Source organism: Thrips palmi, unplaced genomic scaffold, assembly GCF_012932325.1.
Source record: "Thrips palmi isolate BJ-2018 unplaced genomic scaffold, TpBJ-2018v1 HiC_scaffold_6, whole genome shotgun sequence".
Lineage (NCBI taxonomy): Eukaryota > Metazoa > Arthropoda > Insecta > Thysanoptera > Thripidae > Thrips > Thrips palmi.
In genome coordinates, this window is record NW_023144633.1 from 8,054,660 (window position 1) to 8,076,823 (window position 22,164).

The 22,164-nt window shown below is 43.7% G+C and overlaps 2 protein-coding genes across 5 annotated transcripts; both read left to right on the top strand.

The window, feature by feature from the left end:
• Positions 1-571: 571 nt before the first annotated feature.
• On the top strand, positions 572-12,507 carry LOC117651890 (putative beta-glucosidase 6). 4 transcript variants are annotated; one of them, XM_034396433.1, is made up of 12 exons: positions 572-784; positions 1,440-1,551; positions 1,882-2,038; positions 2,627-2,766; positions 2,951-3,085; positions 3,420-3,545; positions 3,675-3,858; positions 4,089-4,295; positions 5,610-5,791; positions 7,164-7,301; positions 7,725-7,831; positions 11,823-12,504. In XM_034396433.1, the coding sequence occupies exons 2-12, from the start codon at positions 1,537-1,539 to the stop codon at positions 12,019-12,021; spliced, it is 1,590 nt and encodes a 529-aa protein (XP_034252324.1). In that variant the 5' UTR covers positions 572-784; positions 1,440-1,536; the 3' UTR covers positions 12,022-12,504. The 4 variants fall into 4 exon arrangements, with proteins under 4 accessions (XP_034252324.1, XP_034252325.1, XP_034252323.1 ...); XM_034396434.1 differs by having other exon boundaries at positions 585-784; positions 1,431-1,551; positions 11,823-12,440; XM_034396431.1 differs by lacking the exon at positions 572-784 and adding an exon at positions 802-924 and having other exon boundaries at positions 11,823-12,503.
• A 4,538-nt stretch (positions 12,508-17,045) lies between these two features.
• LOC117652028 lies at positions 17,046-21,351 on the top strand. Its single transcript, XM_034396660.1, has 4 exons — positions 17,046-17,204; positions 18,930-19,157; positions 20,927-21,238; positions 21,340-21,351. Exons 1-4 carry the CDS (start codon positions 17,097-17,099, stop codon positions 21,349-21,351), a joined length of 660 nt encoding a protein of 219 aa, XP_034252551.1. The 5' UTR covers positions 17,046-17,096.
• The last annotated feature ends 813 nt before the right edge of the window (positions 21,352-22,164 follow it).

The following is a 22,164-nucleotide window of genomic DNA, read 5'->3' on the forward strand; positions in this document are numbered from 1 at the left end:
TTGGAGTGCTTGTCACGTTGACAGATCCAATTGTACATTATCAAACACTCAATCTCTCCGTCTTATCATGAACCGCGGAGCGATGCAATAATTTATCCAAGCCCGAGCATTGAGTTTTGTTACTAACGTAAAAATGAGGGCATGTTTGATTTTCGTTCAAAAAGGAAAGAAAAAACAACACGTTTCATGCTCTCTCAGACTGTTATTGACTTTTTGTCCTTTGTCAAGGAGTATTTTACACAGCAATACATACTATTTCCTCAATATCTATGTAAGACTTAAAGTCAATTTGCTATCGACAACGAGTCAGTACGTAGCCAACAGTTTAGTCATTATAGTGAACAATATTGTACATGGTTACAAAGGAAATACACTACATATTATTGCTGCTTAGAAAACTACGTAAGCAAAGGAAAAAAAGTCAATTATGGAGAGAGAAAAGTCAATACGCGTCTGAGAGTTTGTGCAATAAGTCTGGGCTCTTTGATATTTTGATCTAATAATTTCGACACTGAAGCGGGTAGTCAATGAATAGAAAAAAAAAAAAAAGGTCCAAATACGAGAGCCTTGATTTCGGTTGTCAGAAGGTTTCGAATGATTTGACCCTGAAACTGAAACCAGTTCAAGTGGAAGATAAGTTTTCACTTTCGTTATCTGCAAAGGACGAGACTGGCCTCAGACGGCGTTTCGCACATAGTACCACTCCGTACAATGTACGACCGCGACAGGTCTTGCAGACCGAACCAGGCAGTGGGCGAGTGACTGAATCAACGCCGCGTACAGTGTAAGCACTGAAAAGACGCGATAAACCAATTTCCGCTCTTTTAAAATCCATCTGAAATTTTATGACATGAAGGATGGGTGGCCTTTTTTGCCCATAACGGGAAAATTTGCAGCGCGGCCGCTTCAGAGAGCGACGCAACGGTAATTTCTACACTCTCAGCGCGTTACTGACTTTTTCCTCATTAATTACGTATTCTTATAAACGGCAATAATACTTAGTATTTTTTAAGTAAGTATGAGTAATTTCCTTTGTAAAATTATGTACAAAACAAAATTCTCAGTACTTTATTTAATATTTCCTACGTAGTTCTTTAAAAACAGAAAAGAACGTATTATGGTTGCACAAATTACTTGCATAAGTACTGACAAAATGAGCAAATAGTCAATAACGTGCTGAGAGAGTCCTCTTTTCAGGGCATGTTTGTTGCGTATTCTCCGAGTACTCAAATCATCCCGCAAATGGCTCTCTCCGGTAGAGTATACACAGGTGCCTGGTTTCTGAGTAACCAAGGCGAGGAGACAACCACTTTCTCGGTTTGGGGACGCAAGATTTCATCACAGGGAGATTTGGTTGAAATTTCCAAGATTTCGTCCAGCTATACGTCTAAAATCAGCTAGTTTCTAGCCCTTTTGGGGATTGATTTCGGGTTTTGCAGAGACTTAGAGTGCCCCAGCGGACACAGGACTTCTCGAGAATTGGCCCCCTTGGACCAGGGTGCTACGGATCTGGGCAACTTTTGGCGCTGTCGAGCAATGGCAGGAGTGAAGGTAAGTTGCCCAGTCTAGGCGACGCTTGGCGTCCTAAAAAGCGGAGCATGCGACAGGGGCGCCCAGTTTCAGGCTAAGCCAAACTTGTTGTCATCGCACGATGAGAGGCGACACGAGCAACACCTTTTATATGTTTACAAAGGGCCTTTTAGGCGCACAACGACAAATCGTTCCTTTCATACGATGATCACTTCCATTAGATTAGTGGTTGATCGTTACTTTCCTGTCCGTTCTCGTCAAATGAAGCTGTTGGTAGTGACAACTACCTCTCCACCACCTGCTACAAGTTTCTGCAGGTGCCTGAGACCCTTGCCGGTCTTTGTTTGACAGTTTACGGAAATGATGCTGGTTCTGTGGCTTCTGGCGGTCGGCTCGGTGACGGCCATCCCAACAGAGGACGACGAAGCCCGCTTCGCATTGCCTGACGATCTCCTCGTAGGGGCAGGAGTTGCCGCCATCCAGACGGAGGGTGCCTGGAACGAAGGAGGTCAGTGGCTCCCCCTAAGGGTGTCAAGGAAAGACACGATTTTTCGAATCGCGCCTTGATTTCGGGTTTTGCTTCGAGCTTCCCTAGAAAATTCAATGGCTTAGTTGGTTTTGTTCAAATGGAACTGAACAATGCAGCTCGCGGCATTGTATGAGTAATTATTTCTTTATCCCTTTTCTACAGTTTTGAGAGTTGCGACGTTTTGGGCACGATGGGTGAATTTCCTAGGGTTACGCTCGACAGGACGGGAATAATTTGATAACGTATAAAATGGGTACAGAAATTGCAATATACGATCAACAGTCGGCATTTTCTTCCTTATTTTTTATTTGCTCTTGTTTTCACAAGTTCACAAGTTGTGGGGCAGCATTGGTTCATGACATGGTTCATGGTTTGATGAAATTCTTGAGTTTCTGAGAGTGACTTTCATGATCTTGACATGCAGAAGGCTTGTCGACTTGCCTGGCTCACCTTACGGTGCTTGATCACCCTTTAAGTCACCCTGAGGAAGCCTGCGAAACTTTTGACGAGACGAGGAGCCCCCTTACGAACGGCGTGGCTTCCGTATTTAACTCCTTCCACTTCTAGGCAAGAGCCCAAGCGTGTGGGACGTGGCGTTTCACTCCGGTAATCTCATACCATTGGGTTACGCTACGAACCTTCACGACAAAGCCGCGGACTCGTACCATCGCTTCAGAGAGGACCTGGATGCGGCGGTGCAAATGAAGGTACGTTTGTCACGTTTTTAACGAAATACATGAAAAATCGACGGAAACAAATTTAGTTTTTAAGTGAAGGAATTTATCTGTATTTGAGCCCTTAGGGTTTCAAACCCTGCAGGGGCTTCAATTGTTTGGCTCGGGCTGTGCTCTCTCTTGCACTTTCAGACCGAATTGTTGTCTGTGCCCTCAGCTCCAGATGTACCGAATGTCCATTTCTTGGGCAAGACTGCTGCCCGACGCAGACTCTTCAAAGCCCAACCAGGAGGGTGTGGACTATTATCACACTGTAATCGACGAGGTTCTGAAGCGCAACATAACTCCCCTGGTTCGTTACCTTGAAACTTTTCAGAGTGAGTAAAACGTTCTCTTGACACATGTGGGATTTCCCGTCTACGAAAATGACCTCATGTGTCAGGAGAACGTTTTTCTGCACTCTGAAAACCTTGCAAGCTATTTTAGGCCTTACGAAGAAAAGTAGCTTGTGTTTTGAGCACACGCACGCGTCAAAGAAAACATGTCGCAATATACGATTTATTTCTTCGTATTGCAAACTAGTTTGTATTCTCAAAAAAAAAGTTCGTAAGCTTTGGAACATGAAATATCTTGCAGTCGGCACATTATAGCAACATTGCTGTACATTAAAGGGTTCCTGCTTACAGGTAACGATGTATCATTTCGACCATCCACAAATCCTGGAAGATGAATTCAAGGGTTGGCTGGACAGGAGAATGGTGGCCAAGTTCGGAGAATACGCCGCATTCGTCTTAAAAGAGTATGGTTCAAAGGTAAGATGCGTCGAGTGAGCTGTATGCTGGTAAAAGTCTACGGTAAAGGATACAGAGCGAGGCCGAAAGCAGCCAGACGAAAAAAGGGGAGACAGGATTCATATTTGGGTACTCTCTCATTGGCTGCAGGTTAAGCTGTGGACAACAGTGAACGAGCCCAATATATACTGCAGTTTCCTTGAAGGTTTAATCGAGACTGGGCGCGGCGAACCCTTGAACGCAACGGATACCGTCAACGTGTACCCATGCTTGCATTACTTCCTCTTGGCGCATGGTCAAGCGTACCGAGCCTTCCGCGACGGAAACTTCGAAGGTAATGTTTAGGGAAGATTTGGTGGCACTTTAGATGCTCCGACCCCCCTCACATGCAATTGCAACATATTTTGTGAGTTTATTTCAGAGATCTTCTCATTCGCGATGTGGAATCTGACCTGTTTTCTCAGTGTAGCAAAGTGTCACATAGCACATGGTGCCCCTCTCTCCTCAACTGAAACTTTTCACTTCCAATGGCGCTAGAGGTGGGTACAATATTTCTTGTTTCAGGTAAGATTGGATTCACCGTGACAACGCTTTTGTCCCGACCAACGTCCACATCTCCCGAAGATGTCTACGCCTCCGAGTCATTTAACCAAATGTTCGCTGGCATGCTGCTGCATCCGTTGGTCTACGGGGACTACCCCCAAATAGTGAAGAACATCGCCGGAGACAAGCTGCTGAAGTTCACTGACGACGAGAAGGAAATGCTTAAGAGTAAGTGAAAATTGTACTTGTGTACAACTGAAAGGGTAGATATTTTCTTAAAATACTTTTTTACTAAATTTAACGCCGTTAAGCTTTTCGACGTTAAAACTATCCCTCCCTTTTCTTCATTTTCCTTTTTATTGGTCACCAGTCTCATGCTGATGGATGAAAGTTAAAAAGTAACAAATGCAGCATCACATTTGCAGTTATTTCACGTTTTATTTGAATGTCAAAAGGACTACTTCTTCCGCAAGTATATAGAGTACTCCAAGGAAGCTCTGGCCCGGAAGAAGAAGAACAAAAACGGAAGTAAGAAATTGCAGTTTCTATGAGAAATATACGCTGCGGACCCTCATGCGCAGCGTAGGAAGCGGAAGAAGGGGATTACTCAATTTTGGCCATTTTTCAGGAGAAACAAAAAACTGTTAACAGGGAAAACTAAAACAAAACAAATGAATGTTGCAGATGTTAATAATTTCAAAAAGCATCAGTAAAATTTTGGAAAAAAAAATCAAAAGTGTAAGGCCACTCCGTAGAGGATTTCTGCGACTTAAAACTTTCCGTTGAAATGGAAAACAGAGTCAGCTCACCTTATATTTCCTAAACAAAGTGGAATTTGGAGACAAGTCAAGTGGAACAATAGTCCGCATAAAGTGCATGTTACTCTGGTGTATTTTTTGGACTTAGCTCTTTTTTCCAAATTGAAATTTAAAATTAGGACGTTAAAACTATCCCTCCCTTTTCTTCATTTTCCTTTTTATTGGTCACATTTGATATACAACCAGTCTCATGCTGTTGGATGAAAGTTAAAAAGTAACAAATTCAGTATCACATTTGCAGTTATTTCACGTTTTATTTGAATGTCAAAAGGACTACTTCTTCCGCAAGTATATAGAGTACTAGTACTCTTAAAACCTTACGAAGTATTTTGAGCATACATATAACAAACTAAAATACTTTGTTATACGAAGAAATAGTTCGTAAATTACGAAGTATTTTCTTTGTAAGCTTACGTATGCTCAAAATACTTTGTTATACAAACTAATTTTCTTTGTAAGGCCCAAAATAGTTTGTAAGGTTTTCTCAGTGCTCCAAGGAAGCTCAGGCCCGGAAGAAGAAGAACAAAAACGGAAGTAAGAAATTGCAGTATCTATGAGAAATATACGCTGCAGTCCCTCATGCGCAGCGTATATTTCTCATAGAAACTGCAATTTCTTACTTCCGTTTTTGTTCTTCTTCTTTCGGGCCAGAGCTTCCTTGAGTACTCTATTGATAAGTGTTCTTTCATTTCCCTGAACATTTCTGCGTTTGTCTTTCTGACAGATTCGACGGACTACATTGGTCTTAACGTGTATTATGGGATGGCAGTCCAGTATAAGGACCCCGCCACACCTCGTCGAAACATAAGGGTGCCATTGTTGCAGCTCTTCAAAGAAGCCAACTTTCTGGAAGTCGGCTATCGGTCGCCAACTGGTGAAAGCCTGGAGGAATATCCGTTGCCAATGGTCAGTGTTTTTGATGTTTATCTATCTACTGTGCGTGCACACTGAACCCACTCCACCTGGAGCGTGCTTGTGCTAGGCAGGCACTCAAAACTATATCATTTTTCTCATGTTGAGAGACGTTTGGCCAGGGTAACAGGTGTGAGAGTGTGAATTTTTTCTCGTTCGTTTGAATGTTTATCCACGATCAAACGAATGTGTCACCCTCATTAGACGGTCGTGTCACGTTCAAAGTAATGTAATATTCATTATATTCAAAAGAACACTGGTAAAACGATCCAGGAAGCGGAAAAAGGGGGTAAGTCGATTTGAATCCGTGCACTTTTGCAAGGCCTAAACCTTGCAGGGGGAAGAACAGGTGGGGAATGTCTTCTAAAAATAGACAAGGGGGTATTCACTCCTAAAAGTGGTCGACATACTAATACCTTTTGAAAAGTATTACATGAATTACACCCTACTACAGCTAATCTGTCAATTACGGGTATTACCTCACTTTAGGTATTAGACTTTATCTATCTACTGTGCGTGCACACTGAACCCACTCCACCTGGAGCGTGCCTGTGCCAGGCAGGCACTCAAAACTATATCATTTTTTTTCATGGTGAGAGACGTTTGGCCAGGGTAACAGGTGTGAGAGTGTGAATTTTTTCTCGTTCGTTTGAATGTTTATCCACGATCAAACGAATGTGTCACCCTCATTAGACGGTCGTGTCACGTTCAAAGTAATGTATCATTATATTCAAAAGAACACTGGTAAAACGATCCAGGAAGCGGAAGAAGGGGGTAAGTCGAGTTAAATCCGTGCACTTTTGCAAGGCATAAACCTTGCAGGTAGAAGAACAGGTGGGGAATGTCATCTAAAAATAGATGCAAGAGGATGGGACGTGTCTCACCACACTTATTTTTGGACCAAATTTTCGCTCATGTTTACATGAAAGACTGATAAGAGGTCACTGAATCAACTCGACTAAACCCCTTCTTCCGCTTCGTGGATCAAACAAAGGCATAAAAATTACGCCCTTTAGGACATAAATACTCTTTTACGCCCTTCCCAAGGGCTTAAATCGTTTTATGCCCTTGGGAAGGGCGTAAATGGAATAGGAATTTCAAGCAAAATTTTAATGCCCGTCACAAAGGCATTAACGATTTATGTCCTTTAAGGGCATAAATCCTCTACGCCCTTTAAGGGCATAATTTTTATGCCTTTGTTTCACCAGTGAACGCGACAAAATTCATTTTATAACAAGTATGATGTCACATTCGTTGAATAACAGTGTATGCATTTTTAAGTACGTACTCAGTAGACAGACAGTTTTCAGAGAAGCGTTTGAATTCAGTTTTTCCGTAACAGTCTCCATTAACTCGTGTGTTGCAGATTGCCCCAGATGCAATGCGGAGTGCTTTGCTGTGGACGTGGTTCACGTACAAGTTGCCCATCATGATCACAGAAAACGGCATCGGGTATCAAGATATGCTGGGGGTTCACGACCACCAAAGAGCAGTTTATCACAGTGTACGGTTTTCTTTTTACCTTTTTTTGGAGATTTTTTAAGTATTTTTTTTTTTTTGGGTGGAAAACGGGTCTGACTATGCTGATAAAAATGCCATTTTCTCTTAAAATGCTTCGAAAATCATAACTAAGGCTCCCCGAGCACGAGTTCGACACACATAATAAATTAAAGCTTCCAAATCAATGGCAGTTGCAAGCAAACTGTGAAAGTCGATTTAAATTTTCGCTGACCTGATTGCGTTGAAAATAACTGCTAATACCCGGCCGTTCACTCGTCACCGAGTGAAGAACTTGAGTAGTCGGAAATTCAGGAACCAGAAGCGGGCCACGGAACGGCCGGTGATATGAACTGTCCAGCTGACCCCTCTGCACAGGGCAACTATGAGTTCTATGAATTATGATATTGAGGCATGTTTCGCACGGCAGGCTTTTATGCGAGCAATGGTGTCTACCATACACGACTTCGGCACCAAGATCATGGGCTATAGCGCGTGGAGCCTCATCGACAGCTACGAGTGGCAATGGGGCTTCAGGTTAGTTTAGTTACACTGCTAAACTCTCAACACATAAAAAATTCCTCTCACACTCGGCAACTTTCAGTGTACCACTCAGTACTCTATCTTCAGCGTGTACTGCCACGAGAGCAGTGTACTCACGCGTAGTGCTACCACGGACCAATTTCTATGAGAAATGTACGCAGCCGATGAATCCTACGGCTCATCCGCAGCGTGTATTTTTCATGGAAACTGTAGTTTCTAACTTCCGATTTTGTTCTTCTGAGCCTAAGCTCCGCACTCAAAATGTGTTGCGAAAAAATTCCCAATAATACGAGGGAAATGGCGCAAGCATGATACGCAGGTGGTTTTTCTTCGAATTCCGAAGATTTTTCTTTGAATCTTACTATGAAAAAGCTGAAAAGATTCGTACTACGAAGAAATACAGCTAAAGTTATTTCATGCTTGCGTCGAATTTACCGTAACATACGAATGACATAGGTCAAATTTCATCGAAAGACATCTTGAGTGCGTAACTATCCTTCACTTCGTAAGGCCTTCTAAGTGTTGCTGTAAAAAATTCCGTACTTTGATCGGGAAATGTACAAAGATACACTTTCGTTCCAGGAACGTGACATCACGTTGAAACGAACGTGACAAAATGTCACGTTCGTTTGAGCATTGAAGCACATTCCTTTAGGTGTGAAATGGCAAAAAATCAGCTTGTTCACATTCTAACGAAAGTGACAAAATGCTCAAACGAACGGGACATTTTGTGACGTTCGTTTCAACATGATGTCACGTTCCTGGAATGAGAGCGTAGTACGGAAGAACGGAAGAAAGTACGAAACGTCTGTACTTATAACTCGTGCACTGAGACGTCATGTTCGTTTGAATATCATGTCATGTTCGATTGTACGTGAATCCGGCCTCGTCCAGGCTCGGGAACAGGCGATTGATTGGCAGTTTAACGAATGTGACAGAATTCTCTACAAATCGAAGAGCGTTCATTGCATGCTCCACCTGAAGCATGCCCGCAAGCACGCTCTAGCTGGCGCGTGCACTGCAAACCTAACTGTCTACTAAGTACACACTTACAAATGCATGCCTGCAAGCACGCACTTACAAACGCATGCTTGGCCAAGTACACACTTACGAATGCATGCTTGCAAGTGTACACTTACAAACGCATGCTTGACGCATGGAGTTATACGGCGTCAAGCATGCGTTTGTAAGTCTGTACTTGCAAGCATGCATTTGTAAGTGTGTACTTAGTAGACAATTAGGTTTGTAGTGCACTACAAGATCAAATGTGTGCTTAGTACACAGCTATGGGAGCGTACTTGCAAGCACACATCTATAGCTGTATGCTTGGACAAGCACACATCTATAGGTGTGTGCTTGGCAAGCACACAGCTACAGGTGTATGCTTGGCAAGTACACATCTATAGGTGTATGCTTGGCCAAGCACACTTTAATCCCACCCATTTAAAGGCATACTCCTACAGCTGTGTGCTTGGCCAAGCATACATCTAGATGTGTGCTTGTCCAAGCATACATCTATAGATGTGTGCTTGTCCAAGCATACACCTATAGATGTGTACTTGCCAAGCATACACCTATAGATGTGTGCTTGCAAGTACGCTCCCACAGCTGTGAACTAAGCACACATTTGATCTTGTAGTGTGTGCCTGCCAAGCACATACACTTACTAGTCATACATGCCATGTACACGCTTCTTGATGCAGGCAATTCTCCCTATCCCTTTTGCTTCAAATGCTGCTGTAAGTGCATGCGTTGCAGGCATGCGCTTTATAGACCGTGCTTGTAGGCCTGCTCCAGGTAGAGCGTACAATGCACGCTCTTTGATTAGCAGACACTGTTAAAAAATTTTGCTGAAAATTCAGACTTTTTTGACTGAAGTAAATATGCAGAACATCCTACTGAAAATTCAGACTAAATCCTGGTCTGAAATTTTCAGACTTACACAAGTCTTAACCTTTCAGACAGGTCGTAGTCTGAAAAATTCAGACAAAATTGTCTCAATTACTAGATTGTTTTGTCTGAAAGTGGCAGCAGGAAATTTTCCCGTAACTCGGTGAAATGATAATGTTCGCATCCGAACCTCAAAGGAGAGACGTACTCCAAGGAACCGTCTAGGTAAAAAATTGAGTGTAGGGCAATGTCCCCGATGTGGGACTCTTCCCTGCACTCACCTGGAGCTGGCATGACGCACCCTAGGAAACGACGGCACGGAGCCAACCGCGAGAGGTAACTTCAAATGTCAATTGTTAAACTCGCGCGTTTGCTACAGATATAAATTTGGTATGGGAGCGTGTGTTTCGTCATAGCCAATAGAGTGATGGCCATTTCGGGTTAAAAATATTAAAAATTTAACAGAATAAAACGTTTTTAACAACAGCAGGCTCTTTACCGACACTGGCGCCACCTAGCGGAGAGAAAAATGCTTTCGTTTTGTCTGAAGTCCCTGAAACGGAGTCGGATTAAATTGAATGTAAGACTAATTGTGAGTTAACCCAATGTTAGGTTGGAAGAAAGTTGTCCAATTTTCTCTTATGTTTGAACATATTTCAGAAAGTAGTCTGAATCCGAAATTCAGACTCTTGAGGTCTGGGAAGTCTGACGCAAGTTCATATGAATTTTGAGAATGAGTACAAATATTAAGACACTTCGAGTCTGAACCAAGCTTTCAGACAAAGCGTTTAAGAACTAAGACAAAAACTCTGATTTTTCAGAATTTAGTCTGATTTACAGATTCAGACCGCTAAGTCTGACAAAATTGGTCTGAATTTTCAGAATTTTTTTAACAGTGTCGAGTTACACTACAAACCTAATTGTCTACTAAGTACACACTTACAAATGCATGCTTGCAAGTACACACTTACAAATGCATGCTTGCAAGTACACACTTACAAACGCATGCTGGGCCAAGTACACACTTACAAATGCATGCTTGCAAGTACACACTTACAAACGCATGCTAGACGCCGTATAACTCCATGCGTCAGGCATGCATTTGTAAGTGTGTACTTGGCCCAGCATGCGTTTGTAAGTGTGTACTTGCAAGCATGCATTTGTAAGTGCGTGCTTGCACTGTTATTCAAATTGCGATAACCACCGTATATATTTTGCAATAAAAAACTTATCACATTTTTTCTGCTATAATGACAACTAAATATCTGCAATAAAAAATTTATAGCTAAATTTTGCAATAAAGTATCACATTTTTGCGATAATGACTACAAAGAAAATGCAATAAAAAGTTATCGCAGAAAAAAATGTGATAAAAGTTACTACAAAACGCTCCATTATCGCAAAAATTATGGGGTGGTTATCGCAAAAAAAGTGTAATAACAAAATTATCGCACTCCAGGATGCGATAAATCGTGGGAATCGCAAACTCGGTTTTATCGCAAAAGTTTGTAGTAAAAGTATCGCAAAATGAATGACAGTGTGCAGGCATGCATTTGTGAGTGTGTACTTAGTAGACAGTTAGGTTTGCAGTGTAAAACGAACGTGACACGAATCATGTTTGAACGAACGTGACCACTGGTATTTTTAATCTGATAAGTTTCATACAATTTACTGCGATGAAAAGGCTAGTGTGATTCCTTCAAATATCGCATCTGTGGCAGCAATAAGGCTCTTAGGTTTTGGCCGAACTGGGCATAGATTATCAGTTTTGATGTGATGAAATGATAACTACGCTAATAAAGTGATAAATGCGCTAATGCAATACATTAATTATTGCACTTATAATGCAATAAATTTTTCATGGCGCTACTAATGCAATAAAAATGTTATTGCTTTTGAAATAAGATCATTATTACACTAAGAAAATCAGTGACGTCACATTCCCGGATTCCCAGTGTGCAATCTTGTACGGAAGTTAAGTTTGTTGGGCAGGTGCGGGCGGTCCAGGCAAATTATTGACCAGACATGTTCCGTGCCTTTTCTGCGTACCTCTTTCTCGCAGGGTACTGAACGTGTGACTTTGTTTCGCTCGCAGCCGTGACTTCGGCCTGGTGCACGTGGACTACGAACACGGCAGCCTCAACAGAACGCTCAAGGACTCCGCGTCCTTCTGGGTAGAGCTGGCCGAGCGGCGAGTCGTCCCGCTGGTGGTGCCCTCGTCGTCCCCCTTCAACCGCGTCTCGCCGGCGCTGCTACTCGCCCTCGCGTTCGCCAGGGCAGTCAGCGACATCTGAAATCGTTCGAAATACAACCAGTGCTGCCAGTCAGGAGGAGAGGCAAAAGCGAACCCCATGACACTTCAAACCTATTTGTTTGTGACTATGGGGGCTGACTGCTGTAATACTTCGTGCACAGCACAATTAAACAAGGACAATATCTATAAAACCTAATCCATAACACCATCAAACGTCGCTTGTGTAGTACAGTTTCGTAAAATTGTAGCTCGCGAAAGTTCAGCTATGTCTGAATGTAAAGTAAGAGTGCACCATAATATCTAACAATGAGATTTGGCCAATGTTATTCGTATGTTACAATGAATTCGGCGCAAGCAAAGTACGAAGCAATATTGCTTCGTAACACGAATCTTTTTAGCTTTCTCATTGTAAGATACAAAGAAAAACCTTCGTAATACGAATAAAAACCAACTTCGTAATATGCTTGCGCCATTTCCTTCGTAATATGGGAAATTTCTTCGTAAGACATTTAGATTGTGTCGAAACAGCGCTTAAACAGATGACAGGGTGCTGAGGGTCTTCAGCATGTGCGGCTGTGTTTAGGGGCTCGGAAGCGCGAGCCAAAACCTAGTCTCCGATTTCATTCTTCTTATTCTTAGGCTTAAGGCTTAGCTAACTACAGTTTTTTTCGGCTCTGGTATAGTTAGCTTTGTGAATCTGACCCTCAAGGTGGTCTCCTTATCCCCAACAGGCAAAGGCCTGGTGGCTCCAGGATCATCGTCATCATTGTTGTTGCCATCAGGACGAGTGAGCCTAACGGGAGTGAGAACAAAAGCACATATCGAGGGGTCCTATTCAAAAGATCTTATCTGGGCGTTCCCCCAAGAGAATCTTATTTTAAACGCAGGCAAGTTTCACTCTTTAGGTTCATTTGGGACGACAGTAAGCGGAATATATTTCTACATGCACTTTTGGTTTCATTGATCTTTCATCTTCAGATTTACGTGAACTAAATTGCAAATTATATTGATATGTAGCTGTATTAAATGATCAAACTAAGTGAAATTCGCCTGCGTTTAACATAAGATTCTCTTAGGGGGAACGCCCAGATAAGATGTTTTGAATAGGACCCCTCGATATTAAAAACTTATGCTTGAACTGTACAAAGTAACACGACATCAGGTACTACACTGCATATTTTGATACATTAATTGAATTCTGATGTCCATGTGATTCGATAGGTTATGGCAGGGGAAATAACAACACAGCACAAAAATTACATAGACAGCATAAAACGATGACCTAGAATGCAATTTAAAACTAATGTACGTTCAATTCATGTGACATCAGGAAATGAAACAGCAATCCGCGCAAAAAATATTGCAAAATTCCATACCTTTCTATCAGTTGCGTCTTGTTCCCGCTCACTCCCAGGCCTCGTTTACGGCATTCGTCTTGAAGTTGAGTCTTCTTTAATTTTCCCCACCCTTCTACGCTCTAGGACATTTTGTATTCTTTGTCATTTACTATTTAACTAACTATGGTTTAATATTGCCACCATCCATTCCCGCAAACGCCCACCTGACACGCCTCCCGCGCACCGACGCTACGCTTCACAGTGAATTTTTCATAGCGACCTCGCCCGGTGCTGTCATCTAGCGGCCAACCCGCCCCGAAGCTTCGCGGCTCAAACCTCATTCTTTATAAGCCCTTATTCCGTCATTTTTCAGTCAAATTTGGGTGTCTTGAAAATTCCTGAATTAATACGGGCCATACCCACAACCGATCCGCGATCCCCAAGAATGCGAGGACTATCGAACATGACCCTTTCTGTGCAGAGCACCTTGAACCTTCCTTGTCATTTTCGCTGATGCCCCCCCCCCTTTCCTCCTGAATTAATGAGAGTAGGCGTCGCGTGCCGGATAAGCCGTGCATGCTCACGTGCGAACGGATGAGGAGGCGAGCACAACTGACGCGTGTGCGCCCCAATGTGAGCCCAATGTTTGTTGAATGTCGATTCGCTCTGGGAACGTGCAGGGCAACTGAGTGCGTGGCAAAATTCGGACAGGATTAGAAGCATGACGAAGGGGCAGCAGGGGCATTCCACACCCACTCTAGAAACTGAAGAGAGTGCATGGCATGCTCCTCCTGAAAGTCAACCACAAAGCACGCTCTTCCCAAGAGCATGCTTGCAAGCACTCTCTGGGATAAAGCGTGCTGCCTCACTATTATATGGACTCATATCAACGAAGAGGCACGCTTTCATCCTAGACAGTGCTTGCAAGCATGCTCCTGGGAAGAGTGTGCTTGCCAAGCATGCTCCTGGGAAAAGTGTGCTTGCAAGCATGCTCCTGGGAAGAGTGTGCTTGCAAGCATGCTCCTGGGAAGAGTGTGCTTGCAAGCATGCTCCTGGGAAGAGTGTGCTTGCCAAGCATGCTCTTGAGAAGAGTGTGCTCGCAAGCATGCTTCTAGTAAGAGTGTGCTTGCTAAGCATGCTCCTGGGAAGAGTGTGCTTGCCAAGCATGCTCCTGGGAAGAGTGTGCTTGTCAAGCATGCTCCTGGGAAGAGTGTGCTTGTCAAGCATGCTCCTGGGAAGAGTGTCCTTGCCAAGCATGCTCCTGGGAAGAGTGTGCTTGCCAAGCATGCTCCTAGTAAGAGTGTGCTTGCAAGCATGCTCCTGGGAAGAGTGTGCTTGCAAGCATGCTCCTAGTAAGAGTGTGCTTGCCAAGCATGCTCCTGGGAAGAGTGTGCTTGCAAGCATGCTCCTAGTAAGAGTGTGCTTGCCAAGCATGCTCCTAGTAAGAGTGTGCTTGCAAGCATGCTCTTGGGAAGAGCGTGCTTTGTGGTTGACTCCTTGGAGGAGCATGTCATGCACTCTCTTCAGTTTCTAGAGCAATTAGCAGGTCGCGTTCCCGATTTCGTTCCTTTCGCGCTCAAATTTTACCTGCCATTAGGGTAAGATGACCCTAAAATTTTAGGGTCGAATTATGAATATTTCCGGATGTTGCAATTTGAAATTTTCTTTAAAATTTCTTTTAGTGATTTTGTACAAAGTGTCAACTTTTGAGGGAATCCCTCCTGCTTTCGAAGTTTTCGACTCAAAAGGTCTGCATTACCATTCGACGTAAAATTCACCGAGGAATCCGAATCCGTCGCCGAAAAGTCTACGACCTTTTGGTTCGAGCTCCAGAACGGTTGAAAGTTGAAAAAACGCTATTATTTTCGTGAAAATTACAGCAAATGTTGACTCTCAGTCACGTGTGGCGTATGGTTTGGCCACCAGGGCTACCCGGGGAAGTGCGGCCGGTGGGTTGAGGTGAGAGAAGCCGGTTATGCTGCTCGCTACGCTTCTGCTCCGAGAAGTGGAGGTGGGAGCAGCAGGGGGTGCGGATGCACCTTCGACGTTCCGTCAGCGCGGCGTGGAACTAGAGTCCCCGCAGGCTGGAAGGGCTGAAACACCCAGTTTCCGCCGGCAAGCGGCTGGCTCGCTGCAGCGAGCAGTGGGCAGCCGACTAGTGCACACTTATCTGCAGGCTAGTGACTATAACCCGAGGACAAGCCGCTAGGCGATCAGCTGACTTCGCTTTGATTAGGTCACCGTGGCACAGTGGGTCAAAACGGTAAAAATCGGGAAAAAAATATTTTCGTACGCTGAATTACTCTCCCGATCGGAGCCTGAGGTGGCCATTCGGATTCCCCAAGAAAATTTGAGTCAGAATCATGAAAATAGCCGTGGCTTTTTGAATACCCGACGATGTGTGGGTCATATTAAGAGAGTGTAATATTTGATTTTAGCCCATTTAGCTGTTTGGAGGCCCATATATCGGCGGCATTTGAAAAAGCCACGGCGATTTTTCATGATTCTGACTCAAATTTTCTTGACGAATCCGAATCTGGCCACCTCAAGTTCCGGTCGGGAGAGTAATTTCGGGAAAATATTTTTTTTCCCGATTTTTACCTTTTTGACCCACTGTGCGTGGCGCAGCAGTGCCAGGCGGCCGTGTGCCGGCACCGGTGACTGTTCGTATGGTGTTTGGATGACACGACACAAGGTGCTGCGCTGACAGGACCAGTGGAGCGCGTATCGGCTGCCCGCTGCGAGCCAGCCGCCAGCCAGCACACAGAGGTAGGCGTAGCGAACGGCATCCCCGGCTTTTCATACCACAACCCACCGCCTGCACTTCCCCGGGCACCGTAGAACGGGGTGATATGAGACATGAGGGAAAATTGTGACAAAGCGCACTTTCTTCGGGCTTGTTGTCGTGTTGCTCTCTAGCGGTCGTCCGGAAGACCACCGTGAATATTTTTTTTCGTGATCTAGGAGGCGTTGGCAGCTCACAGGAAACGCACGGAGGCAATCAGAGACTCGCTAGGATTATTTAGAACCAAAAAAAAAATCACTGAATTCTGACAAGTTTTATAAGTTAGTAAAAACCTCTCCAGAAACCTCGGTTAGAACTCAGGCTTTCGTCCGAACGAGGTTTAAATATGTAGGCAATCATGTCAACATGATCAGGACAAAATTTGGTTCCGATATGCACTCTCATTCCCGGAACGTGACATCACGTTCAAACGAATGTGACAATATGTCACGTTCGTTTGAATGTGACAATATGTCACGTTCGTTTGAATGTGAACAACCTGATTTTTGGTCAATTCACACCCAAACGGATATGTCACAATGCTCAAACAAACACTCTTAAGAGCCTATGAAACATTTGTTTCATAACTACAAAGTAAATGAAGGCATCGTAGAATTGCTCCGTAATTATGAAGAATGCTTCGTATTACTAAGGGTTTTGCTTCTTAATACGAAGTGTTTCCTCGTAGGTTTTACAATGCCGTCATTTTCTTCGTATTACGAAGCGACTTTTCGGAGAGTTTTTACTGTGAACGTGACATTTTGTCAAGTTCGTTTCAACGTGGTGTCAGGTTCCTGGAATGAGAGTGTGTCCAGAGCCACTCCTGGGCACTAGAACATTTGTTCCTTCGTGCTGACCTCTGTGCCGTTGCCCCCCTTCAATGCACGAATCCCTGAACCTCAATCGTTACAATATCGAAAAATCGCGTTTCACAGCCCAGATTTGGCGCTGCATGGGCAGCATACTTCGACAACAACAGTGGCATATTCCGAAATGCACCAGACGCTCAGCGCCTCCCTGGCTCCGTGGTGCTGGCTGTTCCGCATAGATGGCCCGAAGGCGCGACTGCAGCGTTTGTGGTTGTTACTTCTCAGGAGCACCGTAAGTTCTCCCAGTCGTGGCACCAATTTTGGAGGGCGATGGACCGGTCAAAGGCACCAGCACCATCACTCATTGAAGTCTATGAAGCATGTGCTTCATAACTACAGAGAAAATGAAGGCATTGTAGAATTGCTTCGTATTTTGAAGAAATTCTTCGTATTACGAAGGATTTTGCTTCACAATAGGAAGCATTCGTTTCTTCGTATTACAAAGCGGCACTGTTAAAAAATTTTGCTGAAAATTCAGACCATTTTGACTGAAGTAAATATGCAGAACATCCTACTGAAAATTCAGACTAAATCCTGGTCTGAAATTTTCAGACTTACATAAGTCTTAACCTTTCAGGCAGGTCGTCGTCTGAAAAATTCAGGCAAGATTTTCTCAATTATTGGGTTTTTTTGTCTGAAAGTTGCGGCAGGACAGTTTTCCCACAACTCGGTTAAATCATAATGTTTGCATCCGAACTTCAAAGGAAAGACGTATTCCAGGGAACCGTCCAATTAAAAAATTGAGTATAGGGAAACGTCCCCGAAGTGGGACTCTTCCCTGCACTTATCTGGAGCTGGCCTGACGCTCCCAAGGAAACGACGGCACGGAGCCACCCGCGAGAGGTATCTTCAAATGTCAATTGTTAAACTCGCGCGTTTGCTACCAATATAAATTTGGTATCGGAGCGTGTGTTTCGTCATAGCCAAGAGAGTGATAGCTATTTCGGGTTGGAAATATTAAAAATTTAACAGAAAAAGGCGTTTTTAACAACAGCAAGCTCTTTAGCGACACTAGCGCCACCTAGCGGAGAGAAAAATACTTTCGTTTTGTCTAAAGTCCCCGAAACGAAGTCGGATTAAATTGAATGTAAGACTGATTGTGTGTTAACCTAATGTTTGGTTGGAAGAAAGTTGTCCAATTTTCTCTTATGTTTGAACATATTTCAGAAAGTAGTCTGAATCCGAAATTCAGACTCTTGAGGTCTGGAAAGTCTGACGCAAGTTCATCCGAATTTTGAGAATGAGTACAAATATTGAGACACTTCGAGTCTGAACCAAGCTTTCAGACAACACTCCAAATCGAAAGGCGGTAATATTTCCACCCTTTACTGGCGGTAATTGGCTATTGGCGGGCTCCAGGTTTTACCGCCAATACGAAGGCGGTACAGAAATTACCGCCCTTACAGAACCGTTTGTACCGCCTTTAAAGAGCTTTACCGCCGATTTCTTGGCGCACTGAGAGAACGTAAAAGGCGGTAATATTTTGTACCTCCTTTTTCGCACCATCTCAATGGCATGCAATGGGCGGTAATACTTTGTACCGCCTTTTTCGTTCAATTTGTAGGGTGCGTAATTGGCGGGCTCCAGATTTTACCGCCAATAGAAAGGCGGTACAGGTTTTACCGCCTTTTCCACACCATGTGTACCGCCAATAGATTTGTAGTGAAAGCGTCCAAGAAGTAAGACAAAAACTCTAATTTTTCAGAATAAAGTCTGATTTACAGATTCAGACCGCTAAGTCTGACGAAATTGGTCTGAATTTTCAGAATTTTTTTAACAGTGCGGTTCTTCGTAGAGTTTTTACTGTGATCTCTGAACAGTATTATGCATTATTGTCCATTAAGTTTCGACATTTTTCAAGACGAAATCAACCCCCCAAGCACTGAGGCGGGGTACGGACTTTAATCTTTCCACTTCTGTTTCCGAACAACAATCTCGTCGGCTTCGGTGGTTGCAGGGATCCCTGGTGCTGGTGGCCGTCACCAACTTGATGCTCCTGGCCGCAGTGGTGCAGTCATCAACTCTGCGTGAAGCGACCAACGGCATCCTGATGCTGTCGGGCGTGTACTCGTGCTCGGCGACCCAAATGTTCTATCGCTTGCGGGGCGAGCGCGTGGCGAACGTCCTTCACGATATTCAGCAAGTCGCCGTCATCGTGGAGGCGAATGCTCTGCCCGAGGGACGGGTTGGTGTTCTTCCCGTTCGTGAATTCCCATGAGCGCGTGGCAGTCGCGTCAAACGCCGTGAGCCCTTAACTCTAGAAACGAAACTGTATGACCAGGAGAGGATCGAGACAAAATATAACACTACGATAGGATTGGATAGGCCAGGGGGTGGCAACGGCCTAGGGAGAGCGTGAAGCGATGCTCGCGCCGTCAGTGCAGAGGTTGCGCACTTGTTCGAGATTATGAAAACTAGACTGTGTTTTTCTAAACGCTTTCCACCGATGGAAAGGGCTTTAAATTTAGGGTGCATTAGGCTAATTGCTCTTCTCGAAACTCCCACAAAAAATCACGAGAAATCATAAAAGTTAGGAAAAACTCGAATGCGCCATGTTGATGTAAATGATTCCGCCCTTGTGTTCGGTTGAATTGGAAGTATCGGTCAATTTCTGTAAACTGCTTGTAGCAATTCTCAGTAGCCCCTTGTCGATATACTCTGTAAGGCCTTACAGTATTCTCCGTTGGACCTTACAGTGTTCTCCGTAGGACTATACCAGACTGTAAGATCCTACGCAGAACATTGATAAAAGGGCTACGGAGAATTACACAAATGCATACAGTTCAGCTGACAGAACCGGTGCGCCTGCCCACGATACTGTCCTGTATTTTTCCCCACATCCGGTATAATGGAAGTTAACCTTGTTCAGGGTTCAATTTCACGTGAACGCGGTTCGCTAGAAAACAACGCACGCTTTCATGCGTAGCTACGCACAAATTCATACTAAAGCGCATGCACAATTAAGGGCAAAGCTTATACACAAAAACTAAATAGTAATTTAGTATTAACAACTATAAACATAAAACAATTATGACCTGGGAATTATGGTACATTATTGATGTTTGCTCCTGGAGGATAACAGGCCACGGTACGCGAAAGTTGATGGTGACACTGAACTATGAATAGCGTTCTCTAAACTACTGTTGCCTGCAGTTTTGAATTTGAACTAAGAGTTTCGCATTTCAAACTGAACTGAAACAATAAGGTTACGCCCTCCTGAAAGAACCTGTGCTGTCGACATTAGTTTCATGTCTCGACTGTTACAGGTTTTGTGTCACAAAAGTCGATGCGTAAGTAAGACATGTCTGTACGTTGAAGCTTGTGCGTTCGTCACTCTCGGACCCATATTATAGACTTTTTTGTCTCTTGCTTGTAAAGTTTTTAGAGCAGACGTACAACGAACTATTTCCTCTTTAACCGTGCACAATTTTTATCATTTTAAAGAGGGTCAATAGATCGTCAATAGATCATATCATGTAGACATTAAAAGTACATCGCAAATGACAAAAAGTCAAGTTTAATGGACTAAACACCCTACATAATGAACAAAAAAGTGCAGAGCTAAAGAGACAACAATAATTCATGTAACGTTTGAACAAAAAAAACTTTTTGGCAAGAAATAGAAGTCAATTCGAGGCTGAGAGAGTTAATTCGTCCGTTCGTCCAATTGAACAGTCACTGTAATTGTCACTGATTATATCTTCTAAAATAAGTGTGAGTGATTGTTTTCTAAACGTACTTTGTGGAATGAAATTGCAAGTGCTCCACACAACAGTTAATTAATTATTCTGTGAGAACGAAAAGATCGTTTGCACAAATTATTTAGGTAACTACTCTGGTAAATTTAGCCCAAACGTCTTTCTGTATGGAGCCGAGCGAATGTCCTCCCGGTCCTGTCACATCTGAAGAACTATTTAGGGAGTCTCCAGCGTAGTAAAAGACGTTTTTCCTTAGAAAGCCTTGGCCAACGCGGCTCGGACCAATCGTCGGATGGTCATGGTGCAGTTACAATTCTTCTTCGTCCTCACGGGGGTCGTCTGGGTCCAAGTCATTGCCACTGGCGAGCCCAAGGCCCCTATGTGGCCCGCGCTCGGCCCGGGCCGGTGGGGTGCGTGGTCTTCGGGCGTGCTGCAAATGATCGCCATGCTGGTCGGCTGCGTCAGCTACTTCTCACTTATTGCACTACTGGGCTGCGCAACGGCCTCCCTCGGCGGCCTGTACTTGGCCTTGGGAGGAATGATTGCCTCACCCAATCAGCGATCTCAGGTTGGTGGCAAACGTTTGACCGGGGAGGCATATTCATTCTATGTACTTACGAAAAGTTTGCAGTATATAGAGTTAACAGCAAAATAATCGTTATTTTGCAGAAAAATCCCTAACAGTTAAAGTTCCCGAAGCCAAATCCTTGATACGATTTCCAGATTATTCGAGTTGTGAAGCTGCATCAACGCGTCAACCGACAGGCGCGAGAAATTGAACTGCTTTTTAACGACATGTTGGTGCATCATCTTCTGGGTGTGCTCACTGTTCCACTGATGTGTGCACTTCAGGCAAGTGGGGGACACGGGTCATGAACTTTGCTTGGCAGGTTGCAATGAATACTCAGACTAATCCGACTAGAGAACGGGTCCAGGTCTCCACACTAAATGTTTATGTACAATTTTGTACGTGGTGATGCATAATTTTAAACTTGTGTGCCGTCGTGCATACACTCTCAGACTCGTATTGACTTTTTATCTGTTGCCATAAAGGTTTTTGTGCAAACGTAATATGTACTATTTTCTCTTTGGCTATGCACTAATTTGTTCATTGCATAATGTTTATAGTCCATTAAACCGGACTTAATGTCATTTGTAAAGTACTTTTCAATTTCTACATGATCTATTGACAATTATATCCCTAAAACGATCAAAATTGTGCATAGTTAAGGAGGAAATAGTACATTTAACGTTTGCTCAAAAACCGCTATAAGCAAAAGAGAAAAATGTCCATATAAGTCTGAGCGTGTGAAATTGACCGGTAACCGAATTTGCATAAATCTATGCATTTTCACGCATGATATTATGCAAATTCCCCGCATGCACAAAATCGTGCAAGTGGCACGTACAAAATTCTACATAAACATTTAGTGTGTCCGGGGCTTGCTGATTAAACCAGCCCAAATCTTCACAAATTCCCTCTTGTCCGCTACA